Here is a 12,297-nt window from a genome sequence, read left to right as displayed (position 1 = left end):
TCAAAATTACTTTAAAGACACAGTTATTAATACATTTAAGACAGAGCTGTTAATTAGCTATCTAGTATTTCTTCAAAGGACACCTGTTTTACTAGACTCTTAAGGTCAGAAATCGTAATTTATCTTCTATCATCTTATCTTTTTTAATTTTTATATAGTTTTTTAAAAATTGGAGCATAATTGCTTTAAGACGTCATGTTAGTTTCTGCCGTACAACATCTTGAATTAGCCCTGTCTATACATGTATCCCCTCGCTCCCACCCCGCCATTCTACCCCTCTAGGTCATCACAGAGCGCTGAGCTGAGCTCCCTGTTATGGTTTATCTTTTATCACTGAGTACCAAATAGCCATTTGAAACTGGAATAAATATTAGCTGAGTAAATAAAGTATAATAGTTTATACTTCACTGGCTAACAGTAGATATTGAGAATATTTTTTTAAATGAAACAAATTATTTTTTAAATCATGTTTAAATCACTTTGTTCATTTTGAACATACTCTTGCAAAAGTGATCAAAAGCGATTTCTTTGTGTTCATCTCACTTACTTATTGTCCTTCAAGAAAAATGAGTTAAAGGCCTACAGATGAGAGTGTTTTGTTTCAGCTAGGAATTGTGCTATTTGCTATTGACAGTGCTTTGCAGCTCTCACTTCTAACCAGCCCTGTGTGACAGCTTTTAACATTATTTAAACAAACTATTAAACTCCTCACATGTTGCTTTGCTGACTGACAGAGATTGAAAAGTGAGAGCCACACCTGTGTTCATTTTAAACTTGACCTTGACTTTGAACCAGTATCTTTACAGATGAAATGCAGTGTGTTACATCCTCAGAAGATGTTTATTACAAAGGAAGGTAGTAGAGGACAGTGGGAACAAAAAGATAAATCTATGCATGATAAAATGATTTTTCTCAAGGTTAGCAGTCTATATTGTCATTTTAAAGGAGAGAATGAGTGGAACTTTTTTTCTTCAAGTACCTCTGTGGTGGTTGAATAAATAGCTGACTATCATAGTAGGAAGTCAGATGATCAAAGGGAAATTTGAACAGATTTATTTATTCTTTTTGAGAAAATAAGAAAGTGATTCTTTTCATAAACTTTTCATATTTCTCTATGAAAACTTGATGACCTCAAGACAAAAGCAAAACTTTGATCTAAGAAATGCAGCAGAGGAAGATAATGGTATAATTTTTGAGCTGAGAACAGAGTAAGGTCACATCTTGTGCTATTGCTGTAAGACAGTTGAATGGGAAAATTGGCTTTGCTCACCTTAAGTCAGATCTCTTAGTTAACTGAACTCTCTGTTTCTGACCAAAGAATTCATGATGCCACTTTAAAAGATTCTGCCATCCAAGTGAGGTTTTATCCTTATAAGCTGTAGGAGTTATGTCTTGCTGACACAAATGTTTTTAAAATAATGTTTAGGTATAATAAGCAAATATTCACAATCTTTTCATTTCACAGGGATTATGAGCATAGAAAGAAAGTCTTGTAACCACCATGTAGATACAGCACCAACGGTAAGGCAATCTATTTCTACATTGCTAAAACTGTTCTTAACATTGTTAAAACTTACATTGTTAAAACTGTCCTTCTTAAGGCACAAAATGGTACTGGTTATAGTGACATAAAATGTCATCATAGAAAACTCTTGTAACCTACCTTTTGCCAAGAGTTATATCTCTTTAAAAATTAACCTTAATGAAGAAAAACTACCAATTTTTGCTAAGATACGGGAAAGTAAGATGCTGTATCAGTTTTATAAGTACTTATTTATATTAGTGTTATGAATAGAATGGTTTTTAATTTAAGAAGCTTTATACTTTTGATAAAGTACTTAACATCTTTATGCAAATTGATATACACCCTTGTGAAATTGAGTGTTATTTTGTGCATTGGCATCATGATTTTTAGAGTGAATGTTTTGTAATAGTGAAAGTAGGCCATTATGCTTCATTTCTCCTGTAGATTACTATGCTTTATTACTATAGAAGTGAAATCTAATCTTTTACCCCTCTTCTATTATGACCAGACAACAAAATATGTTTAATAATTTTGGTGTCTATTTATTAAAAATAATTATAGAATATAGTATTGAAGGAAGGCAATTAAATTTCCCTTTTAATCTCTGTACATAGTATTTGTATGTATGAAATATACTTCAGTTGCTGGTTCCCACTTCCAAGATTCATTTAAAATAAACTAGAGTATATCTGTTACTAAACATATTATTGTTTCTTATCCTTTCACATAATAAATCTTTCAAGTACTCCATACAATTCAGCATTTCCTATTGTGAGAAAGCTTTACTAAAATACCATTTTTAAGAAAATAAAAAAGTATTAAGCTGTATTTGAATTTTATTGATAATCAGTATTTTTCTCACAGACAAATTGATTGCATTTTCTGTTTGTAATAAGTCCATATAATTGATTCGGCATGTTTGGTAACAATGTGTGGGGCTTCAGAAAAGACTGGTGTCTGAGGAATTAATCATCAGCATAATCATGAAAAGTACATAATCATAGTGTGTTCCTCTTATCCTTTAGTGAGTATGCTAAAAGAGTAGCCATTACATTATGTAAGTTTTATTCATTAATATTAAAAATAGAAGGCTATAGCAGCAAAGTACTCAAAACCCCCTTCTCCAGTAGGAGCAAGGAAATGGGTTGAGAAGGGTTCACAGTAGGCAAAAAAAAGATGGCAGCAGCAAGAACTAGTCACCAAATCATTGCATCAAATAATGCTACTTTTGCCCTTTGCATTTAAAATATTGGGAATAAGAAAATGATGTTTTAGCCACATTTCTAGATACATCTTCAGTCTGGGATGCAAGGTGCTGACACCAGAGCTGACTCTACCAAACTGAAGTACGTCTAATAAAACTAGACCTAGAGTGTACTGGGCTGTATGGGATGAACAATGAGGAGTGAGCATTGTGAAAGTAGCCAGTACCTCCCGTGATGCTGGCATATTTAGGACATGGTCATGGTCTTAAAAAAAAAAAAAGGAAGGCTAGCAATTATAGAAAATTAATTATTTCAAGCTATTTGAATAATCTACTCATTTGGTTATATACTTTTGAAATTTATTTTATTCCTATAGGCTTTTCTGCAGCATCCTGTTTACATTTCTGGGTGTTTTGTACATTTTGGAACTCAGAAAAGTGCAACCTGGCCGGTGTTTTTGTCTCACCCTGTAGGCTGATGGCAGATTCCCATGTTAATTAAATGATAATAGAACCAAATATTCATGAAATCCTGAGAAATAATGATGGTACCATTTGCAGTAATGCCCTAATCTCAAGTTGACGCCAGTGAATTAGGAACAAAATCGAATGCATAATAGTTTAGATATTGTTGGTCTTTGGTTATGTTTGCCCAGTTGGATTATTAAATGGTGGCTCCTAATATATTTATATTCTGTGTAGTCAGTAAGTTTGAAAATACTTCATTTATACAGACACTCTCCAAACACTCATTAATTCCCCAGGTTCGATTTGAACCAGTCTTCCTTTCTGACATCTCTTTCTGAGCTCTTCTCCTTTGTCTCTCTTTGGCAAATTAAGCTTCTTCTACCACCTTTCTCCTCTTGCCCACAGTCCCACAGCTTGCTGACTTAACAAAGTTACCCTTGGCCCTTTCTCCATAGCCCCTAAACAGAATCACAACTCTGTTCATTATCCAATCTCCCCTGGGCCCCAGGGTAGGTAAAGCCTAATTTTCATAGAAATATAATTTTACCTAATTTTCATCCTTTGTATCAGTGTGCCCTTATTTTCCCTAATGAGTTGAGGAAAAGAAAATATTTAGAGATAAAAGAAATAAGAAAAAGTCTGTCTAAAAATTTAGCAAAGTGCGATATATGTAAGTTCAAACTTTTCAGCCAATACTGGCTGAAAAGGAGAGATACTCCTTGGGCCTGGGGAAAAAAATAAAGGGGGAGTGGGCTAGGATTTCAGAATGGCTGTGGCTCTGAATGACCCTTGGTCTCATACCTAGCCACCAATTTCTAGCTAACCTCTCTGCATTTTCTCTTCATTCAAGTACTACCATGAAATGGCTGGGGTCTAAGAGGGTGCTAGTTGCTAGATATGACTATTCAGCAGGGGAAGGAAACAGGACTTTCTCAGGCCTCCATGAAGGAGAAAAATGTGCTTCTTAGTGTTTCAAGCTGGAATGAACCTTTCTGTAAATTTTGGTTACAGAGAATAGCTTGATCCTGTAGCCTTATAGTGGGATGCACTGTAAGTGGGCCATGCCTATATTAAGTGAATGTAGGTTAGCCTAAGAACAAAACCCCTTTGTCCCTTGGTTCTGTGTTCTTTCTCACTCAATTGTCTTGTTTCCTTTTTTCCACTTAATACATGAATTTTAATTTACTTAGATTTTTTTTTCTTTTTGACATGCATAATACCAATATCTGTGTTTGGAGGTGTCTTTGATACAAAGTAAAACAGAATGTCCCCACATGGCATGACCTTCTCCACCAAGAAGAATCAAACCTCTCTTCTTCACTGACTATAATCATTACTTTTCTTTTTTTTTTTTTGCATTCAGAGCTCTGCATTTTGTTCATATCCAGGCGTATATTTTCAAGTTTTTTTTTTCAAGAAATAGAAATTGAAAGTTATATTACCTCAATCTGCATATTTTAAAATATCTCTCATTTGTCTTTGCACAAGAGAGCTTGCCAGGGGTTTTAGTCCTTTTCCCTTCAAAACACTTGGAAACTGATCATCTTTTGCCTTCTGTCATTTAGTAGCTTGGGAGAGACAGTACATATCAGTATGACAGTTATCCCTTTGTATAGGTAGTCTGTTTTGCCTGTTCACATACTACAGATTTTCTTGTATTTTCTGTATACCAAATATCTTAGCTCAGATTTGATGCATAAACATGTGGCTTTCTTCTCACTGATTTTTGGCCTGAATGGTATTCACTCAGGTATGTTACTATCATAAGAAAAGCAAATAAGACATGATACAATCATAATATTTAGATTATTGTTGTTGTTTAGTCGCCAAGTCACGTCCAACTCTTTTGCAACCCCGTAGACTGGAGCCTTGCCAGACTCCTCTGTCCATGGGATTTCCCAAGCAAGAGTACTGGAGTGGGTTACCATTCCCTTCTCCAGATTTTCCCTATCCTAGCTCAAACCCAAGTCTCCTGCATTGGCAGGCAGATTCTTTACTTTGGAGCCACCTGGGAAGCCCTAATATTAGTTTATGTGAAAATAATTAGATCATGCCACTTTAAGAGCTAGTTGCTGCACCTGCTTATAGCCTACAGCAAGTTAAGGATAATATCAAACTCAGATTAATCAGAGGTCACTGTCTGAACCCTGAAAGGCAGGTGTAAAAGTTAGTTAATAGTTAAATCAGCATAGGCTTGAGTCCCATAGTTACTTTAAGTAAAGAACTTATTTGCAAACCAAAGAGAAATAGCAACTAGCATAAGGAAGTCTTCCACCACATATTTGGTCTTTTCTTATTGTAAGTTATTACACGAGAGACATAGTTAAAACCTACCTGCCCTATTATGTACAGTCGTATGCACAGCAGATCCCGTAGCTTTTCCTATTTTCTGGTGGAATTAAAACATGGTAAACCATGTTGAACATATAAAGAATTTTTAGTGATTTGAGGAAAACTGTTTTTGAATCTCTTCCAGTGAAAACAGGTAAGGTAAAATTCAAATAACATCAATATGGCCTATTGTAGTCAATCATTTTTGTAAAGTTTTTATTGAGAAGTGAAAGTGTTAGTCTAGCTGCTCAGTGGTTTCGACTCTTTGAGACCCTATGGACTGTAGCCCGCCAGGCTTCTCTGTCCATGAGATTCTCCAGGCAAGAATACTGCAGGGTCTTCTCCGGGTGATCTTCCCGACCTTGGGATCAAACCCAGGTCTCATGCATTGCAGGCAGATTCTTTGTCTGAGCCACCAGGAAAGCCCAAAACTTCTGTTGATACATTCCAAACATGTAATGCTAATACTATTTCTTTTTTTAAATTTTATTCAGTGATTTCACAACCTCCATTGATGAGAACCACTTTTCTTTTAACAGAGGGATTTTTTTGTCAGTTTATGAAGTTACAGCTTATGTTTTCATAGAAGTCTACACATCTACCATGAGTTGAAACAAACTCCAGGCTGTCTCATGAGAATTATACCAGTTATGGAACACTTCTGCCATCTGTCTAAGTGTTGCATAAATTATTAAGAATTAAAATATCCTAGCTTGATTGAAAATTTAAATGTTGTTTCGTTATTCTTCATTGTTGAAAGACCAATTTAACAAGCTATTCATTTATTCCGCAGTTAAACTCCCTCTGGGTTTTCTAAGGGTTTGATTGATAAACTTTCATCATATGATTTTTCATCAGTGGTTAACTTTACTGTGTTTTAGAGTATTTTCCTATTCTGAAAATATATCTGAGATATTTGCAGTGTTGCTTGCCCTTAACAGTAAACTTGTTAATAAATATACATACAAATTAAGCTTTTTTCTGAGCCTCTTTTGGATTATATGATTATGGTTTATATGATATTCTACAACATTTTGAGTTGTTTTTGTTGTTAGATTATTATCATTGTTTATCACACTCTGGGTTCACAAGATTGCTACATATTGCATTATCACATATTAGCTTAACATACTTTATACATATGTTTACATAAAATATGTCTTTCACGTTTCAACATACTGTCAGAGGAAACTTGTTTGTAGATAAATACATGAGTTCAAGTGAAATGTCTTTGATCCAAAGAAGCACTTTATTTTCTCTAATCTATAGAATTTTCCAGGAATTCATAGTATGTAAACTACAGTGAATGTGCCTCTATAAAACTCATAAAATAGAATCTATGGCCAATCTCTTCCTGAAGGTAATTGCAGGGTGGAGAGGGAACTGATAAACTGTAAGCTTTTATAACTTAAGTCATAAAAGAATCTGTTTTCACTTATCAATAAAGTAGCAATTCAGAGCAATTCTATTGAAATTCAAGTGTAAGTCCAAAATAGATTTCTTTAAAGACCACTTATGAGTTGTCTGTAATATAACATTTTTCTTAAGTATCTGCATGTTTTTCTCCAGACATTGTAAATTATGAAGCTTATGTTGATTTTTCCCATTAGCATACTCTACTGACATCTGTTTTTATCAGATTTTCCCCCAAATCTCTTTTGACTTTGCTAAATTCCTCTACCTGACAAAGTTTTAAAATTCTGAAAGTGTCATATTCCTGGAGAACTGTAACACAACGGTGGCATAATAGGAATTTATTTTCTAAACTATCAACAAACATTAGGTTTATAGTACCCATAGAACAGTACAATACCAAATGCTGGGTAGTTGTGAGAGTTGTATGGGGAAAGTAGCAATATAGAAAAGTATAAACATGTTTTGTGTCTTTGAGTAGCTCTTGGTTTAATTAGAAATGAAGTGAGATGAAAGTGTTAGTTGCTCAGTTGTGTCCAACTCTGCAATTCCATGGACTGTAGCCCACCAGGCTCCTCTGTCCATGGAATTCTCCAGGCAAGAATACTGGAATGGGTATCCGTTCCCTTCTCTAGGGGATCTTCCCAACCCAGGGATCGAACTAGAGTCTCCTGCACTGCAGGCAAATTCTTTACTGTCTGAGCAACCAGGAAGGCCTGTAAACAGTTAAACCTCAACACATGAATTGAATATAAGTTCGGAGCAATGAGTACAGATGTCATGTCACCAAGGCAACTTATACTCAAGTATAGGAATATGGGATGGGATTTGAGTACCATAGGAATTCACAGGGCTCAAATGGTTTGGGAAGGCTGTTTAGAGTAGGAAGGTGCTTAACATAAAGGAAATATGGGATTTTTTTAAAGGAGTAGGATATTCTAGACCAGAGTAACAATGTGACTGAAGACAGTAAGAGAAGGAAAGTACACAAAGTTTATAGATGGAGACAGTTGGCATCAAACAGAGCATTTCAGAACATGAGATAGATTAAGAAAAGGTAATTGGGGCATGATTTATCAAGATCATTGGATGTTAGATAAAGAATTGAGACTTTATCAGTATAAGCAACAGTAAGGCATTTGAGCATGAGAATAATATGATCAAGGGGTGATGTTTTTAGAAAAAAATTAAAATAAAAGCACACGTGAAATTGCAGGTAGTGGAGACCAGAAGAAAGTAGGTCCTCTGTGAAGCTATTATAATCCACTTTCCAAGGTGTTAAGGGTCTGAATAAGGAAGGAACAGTGGAAATGGAAATAGAAGTATGCTAATGAGAAATATTTGGAAACTAGAGTCAACGATGGAAACTCAAAAGAAAAGAGGTAACATAGGAGCATAGGTTACTGAGAGAATTATGGCTGTTAACAGATTTTTTTTTTAAATAGGGATACAGGATGATGTTTAGAGAAGAATAGATTCTGTATTAGATGTGTTAAATTTCACATAATCATAGGCCATGTACAAGTAGAAATGTTCAGTAGAGAACTGAAAATATAGGCTTGGACCCTAGAAAAGAGGCTGAGTTTGAAGATCTGCGTGTGTTCTGCTTGAGAGAGCCGCACTGCACAGCTCTGGGCTCCAGAAGAGAGGCCCAGTGGTCAGAGGGCACAGGCCTCAGCCGTGGGAATCCCATGCATCATCATGGATGGGGAGCAAGCAGACTGTTCACAACGGTGTCCAAAGGCCTCGTCCTGGAAGGAGGCAGATATGCAGTCTTAGAAATAGCTCGGTCAGAAACCAGACTGTTTCTACTCATCTCCCAAGTTTGTTCTCCACAGAGTTATTTATCTATCCAAGGCATTGGTGTTGTTGTTTAGTTGAGAAATTGTGTCCAACTCTTTGTAACCTCATGGACTGTAGTCTGCCAGCCCCCCCCGTCCATGGGATTGTCCAGGCAAGAGTATTAGAGTAGGCTGCCATTTCCTTCTCCAGGGGTTCTTCCCGACCCAGGGATCGAACCCACGTCTCCTGCATTGGCAGGTGGATTCTTTACCACTGAGCCATCAGAGAAGCCCATATCCAAGCCATAAATAAGATCATATGTTAAAGGTACACCCCGTCTCCTACCAGTTGAAGGCCAAGCTATGTGGCATGTGATTTGAAGCCTTTTGCTACCTTTTAGACTTACTTCCAGCTTTTTCCCCATGCTCATGCTGGCTGCTCTGAGCTACTTATAGTTCCCTAAACATGTCCAGGTCTCTCTCAGGGAGGAGTAATTTTAGAAGAGGGCTTAAGAACACTGAGTCCAGACCAGATATCCTGGCTTGACGTCCTGCTTTGGCCACTTGTACTCCATGTGACTTCAGACAAGATTCTTTATCTCTTTATCTGCAAGTGAGGGTAATACCTACTTCAAGGATCTTTGTGAGGAATGAATGAGCTGAAATACATTCCACTCAATATGTTTCTGTATAACAGATATTGAATATTATTTCATCACAGGAGATGGCCAGATAATAGAACAAGATCAGGTCCCAAACCTAAGGTCAAGAATCCAAGGGAGGAAAAAAAAAAAAAAAGAATCCAAGGGAGGACCCCAGAGTCCCAGCTACAGCATGGAAACCAGGAGCAAGGAAATCTGATAAACGTTGCCTCAAAGGCCTGCCTGTGTCTTGATCAACCTCCTTTCTTTTTCTTGTTTCATTTTTTAAAGTTTTTTTATGTATGTATGTATGTATTGCATATTGTGGCTTTTTCCGGGAGTTAATGCAGAAATCCAGTTACACCAGGACAACAAACATAAACTAGGACTGTCTTGGGCAATCCTAAATGTGTGAGCACCTTATCCATCCATTCTGTAAGTTACAGCAGCAAGAGTGATCTTTCTAAATGAGAGTCAGAATGGATTATCCTTCTCCTTTTTAACACTCCTCAATAACTTCCTCTTACATGTAGAATAAACCCCAGATCCTTTCCTGGGGCTTACAGGGCCTTGCATGATTTGGTCTCTGTCTACCTCTTCAGCATCAACTTGTGATATTCTCTGCTCTGAGTTTCTGGAACACAGCCAGCCTTTCTCACACTCACCTATCAGCCTTGAACATTTGACCTCTCTGCCAGGAATATACACACCCTTTGGCATAATGGGCTTTTTCTTTAGATCCCAGTAAATGTCAGGCATTCAGAGGATCTTCCTTCAGTACTCTATTTGAAGTAGATATTCTTCACTTAATCTTTTTTACTGCACTTTTTTTCCCTTCTTAATATTTATCTCAATTTGTAATTTTTTGTTCAGTTATTTTCATGTTTATCTTTTGTCTTCCTCAGTCAAATGGATGTAAGTTTCCTGAAGGTAGGGGCCATGTCTGCTTTCATCATCATTTCTTATAGATTGTCAGCATATACAGTTTAAATTAATAAAGGCTGAAACTATAGAAATAATTGCAAAGAGCTAGACTAGACCTCAGGGATGTCCATATTCAGAACGTTGGAAAAAGCCCCATGGAAGACACATAGAGAAGAGAGACATAGAAAGTCAGGAATCGTGTAGCGTCTCGGAAGCCAGGGGAGTCTAAACAGAGGGTGTTTTTGTGCTGGCATGGGTAGTCAGAAATGTTTGGGAGATTGGGAGCAGAATGGAAGCATGATGAACTGGAAGCAGTTTGGGAAACCTGTCTTGAGAGGAGGGTGGAAAATGCAATAGCAGTTAACATAGCCTTGTGTATATATTGTTAACTTACACAAGAGAAAGTAATGTTGTGTCAAAGGGCTGCCATGAAAGGAACCTATGTAGAACAATGAAGCAAATGTTTCTTTTTCCACATTCTTCAAAATTGAAAAGTTAAGTTTTTGTGTTTATGCAACATTATTACTTTCAAAACATTTCTCAGATGAAAGGAAAAATCCCAGGAACATCAATGGAGAGAAAGATGCTGACTGGATTTTAGCATTTGACAAAGGAGTAGTGTAAGGGCAGTTGTAGCAAGATTCCTTTGTTGTTGTTCAGTGACTGAGTCATGTCCAACCCCATGGACTGCAGCACGCCGGTCTTACCTGTCCTTCTCTATCTCCTGGAGTTTGCTTAAACTCCTGTCCATTGAGTTGGGTGATGCCTTACTAAGTACTTAAAACTTTTCTAGTTGGTAAAATGAGAATATTTTAGGTATACTTTTGGGTCTTTTTTATCTGCTCTTACTGTTCCAGGAAAACATACTAAAGAAGAAAAACTAAGTAAATTTCTGATAGTCATCACTTGAATAATCACTGATCATTTCTCTCATTCTTTCTGTTCTCAGGACTCAGAATTCATCCATTTACTATATATCTATAATATATATATAGGTCTCAGTTGTATCCACTGGGTCGACTGACAAATGCCCATCACCACCATTGCTACTAGGAATTTCATGCTGCTTAATTAATGGACATGGGTTAGTTGTCTTTAGTAGATCAAAAACCTAAGTCCTTTCACTGCCAACCAAATCTCTCCACTTTCATAAGCCCAGTGCTTGGTGAAATGATGCCAGGCAGTAGGATATGGTGTTCAGATAAGTGTTTAATTCAGCAGGGGTTGAGAGTATGTGCAATACAGCAGGGAGAAGAAGGGACACTGGTCCTGCTGCCTGGGGCTCTCCTGAAAGAACACCCAGTAATCTATTTTGCCCTTTTCAGTCTCTGACTATCTATCTTTCCCATACAAATAAAAACATGTTCAGTTACATAAACTGGTAGAACTTGAGGAATCGGCTCATCAAAACTATGAGTCAAGAATAATTCAAAAGTACATAAATCTCCTAAAGCGGTACATCCAAAGCATTAAAAAAAAAAAAAAAAAACTAAAATGAAAATCATTCCATTTTAGATTCTAGCTGAAGTACTTTCTTAGTTAAGCTCATGAACACATGGTTCCCTTGAAAACTGACTCCAGAGGAATTATTTTGGTCATTTTTTTTTTCCCCTGAAAACAGCAAAAAGAGCAAGTGCTGGAAAGGAGTCTGTTCCCTCGGGAACTTAAACTGGGAAGACGGGAAGACAGGAGCCAGAAGGCAGGAGCTCTATTAAATGCCATAAGGGGAGGTGGCGATATGCCCCACTCAAAACATTTGCTACGCCCTCTAACCTGTTTCTTTGGGGTAGTACTTACTTTCACTGTAAGTGCAGTTTGTGTTTCTATAATACAAATTAGCCAACATGCAGTTAGTAAATAGATGAACGATGTCAATAAGATTGAACAAGACTTTTTCCTGCATGGTTTAAGTTCACAGCCATCAAAGGCAGGCTTTCTCATAACCAAATGGAAAGACTGAGTAATTTTAGAAAAAAAGCTGAAATGCCTTTTGCTAATGGCTGATTTAGT

General features: G+C 36.7%; 1 protein-coding gene across 8 annotated transcripts in view; it reads left to right on the top strand.

The window, feature by feature from the left end:
* Positions 1–12,297, top strand: part of AHI1 (Abelson helper integration site 1) — a 209,137-nt gene that overhangs the window by 133,555 nt on the left and 63,285 nt on the right. For 7 of the 8 annotated variants that reach the window (XM_043456928.1, XM_043456931.1, XM_043456929.1 and 4 more), the window contains one exon: positions 1,466–1,521. In XM_043456928.1, coding sequence (XP_043312863.1) covers positions 1,466–1,521 — 56 coding nt within the window. Of the gene's footprint in view, positions 1–1,465; positions 1,522–9,443; positions 9,618–12,297 lie in introns of those variants that run through there. The other variant, XM_043456934.1, reaches the window with a different exon arrangement.

This window comes from Cervus canadensis, chromosome 33 (genome assembly GCF_019320065.1).
Source record: "Cervus canadensis isolate Bull #8, Minnesota chromosome 33, ASM1932006v1, whole genome shotgun sequence".
Taxonomy (NCBI): domain Eukaryota; kingdom Metazoa; phylum Chordata; class Mammalia; order Artiodactyla; family Cervidae; genus Cervus; species Cervus canadensis.
This window is presented reverse-complemented; position numbering and strand designations above follow the sequence as displayed.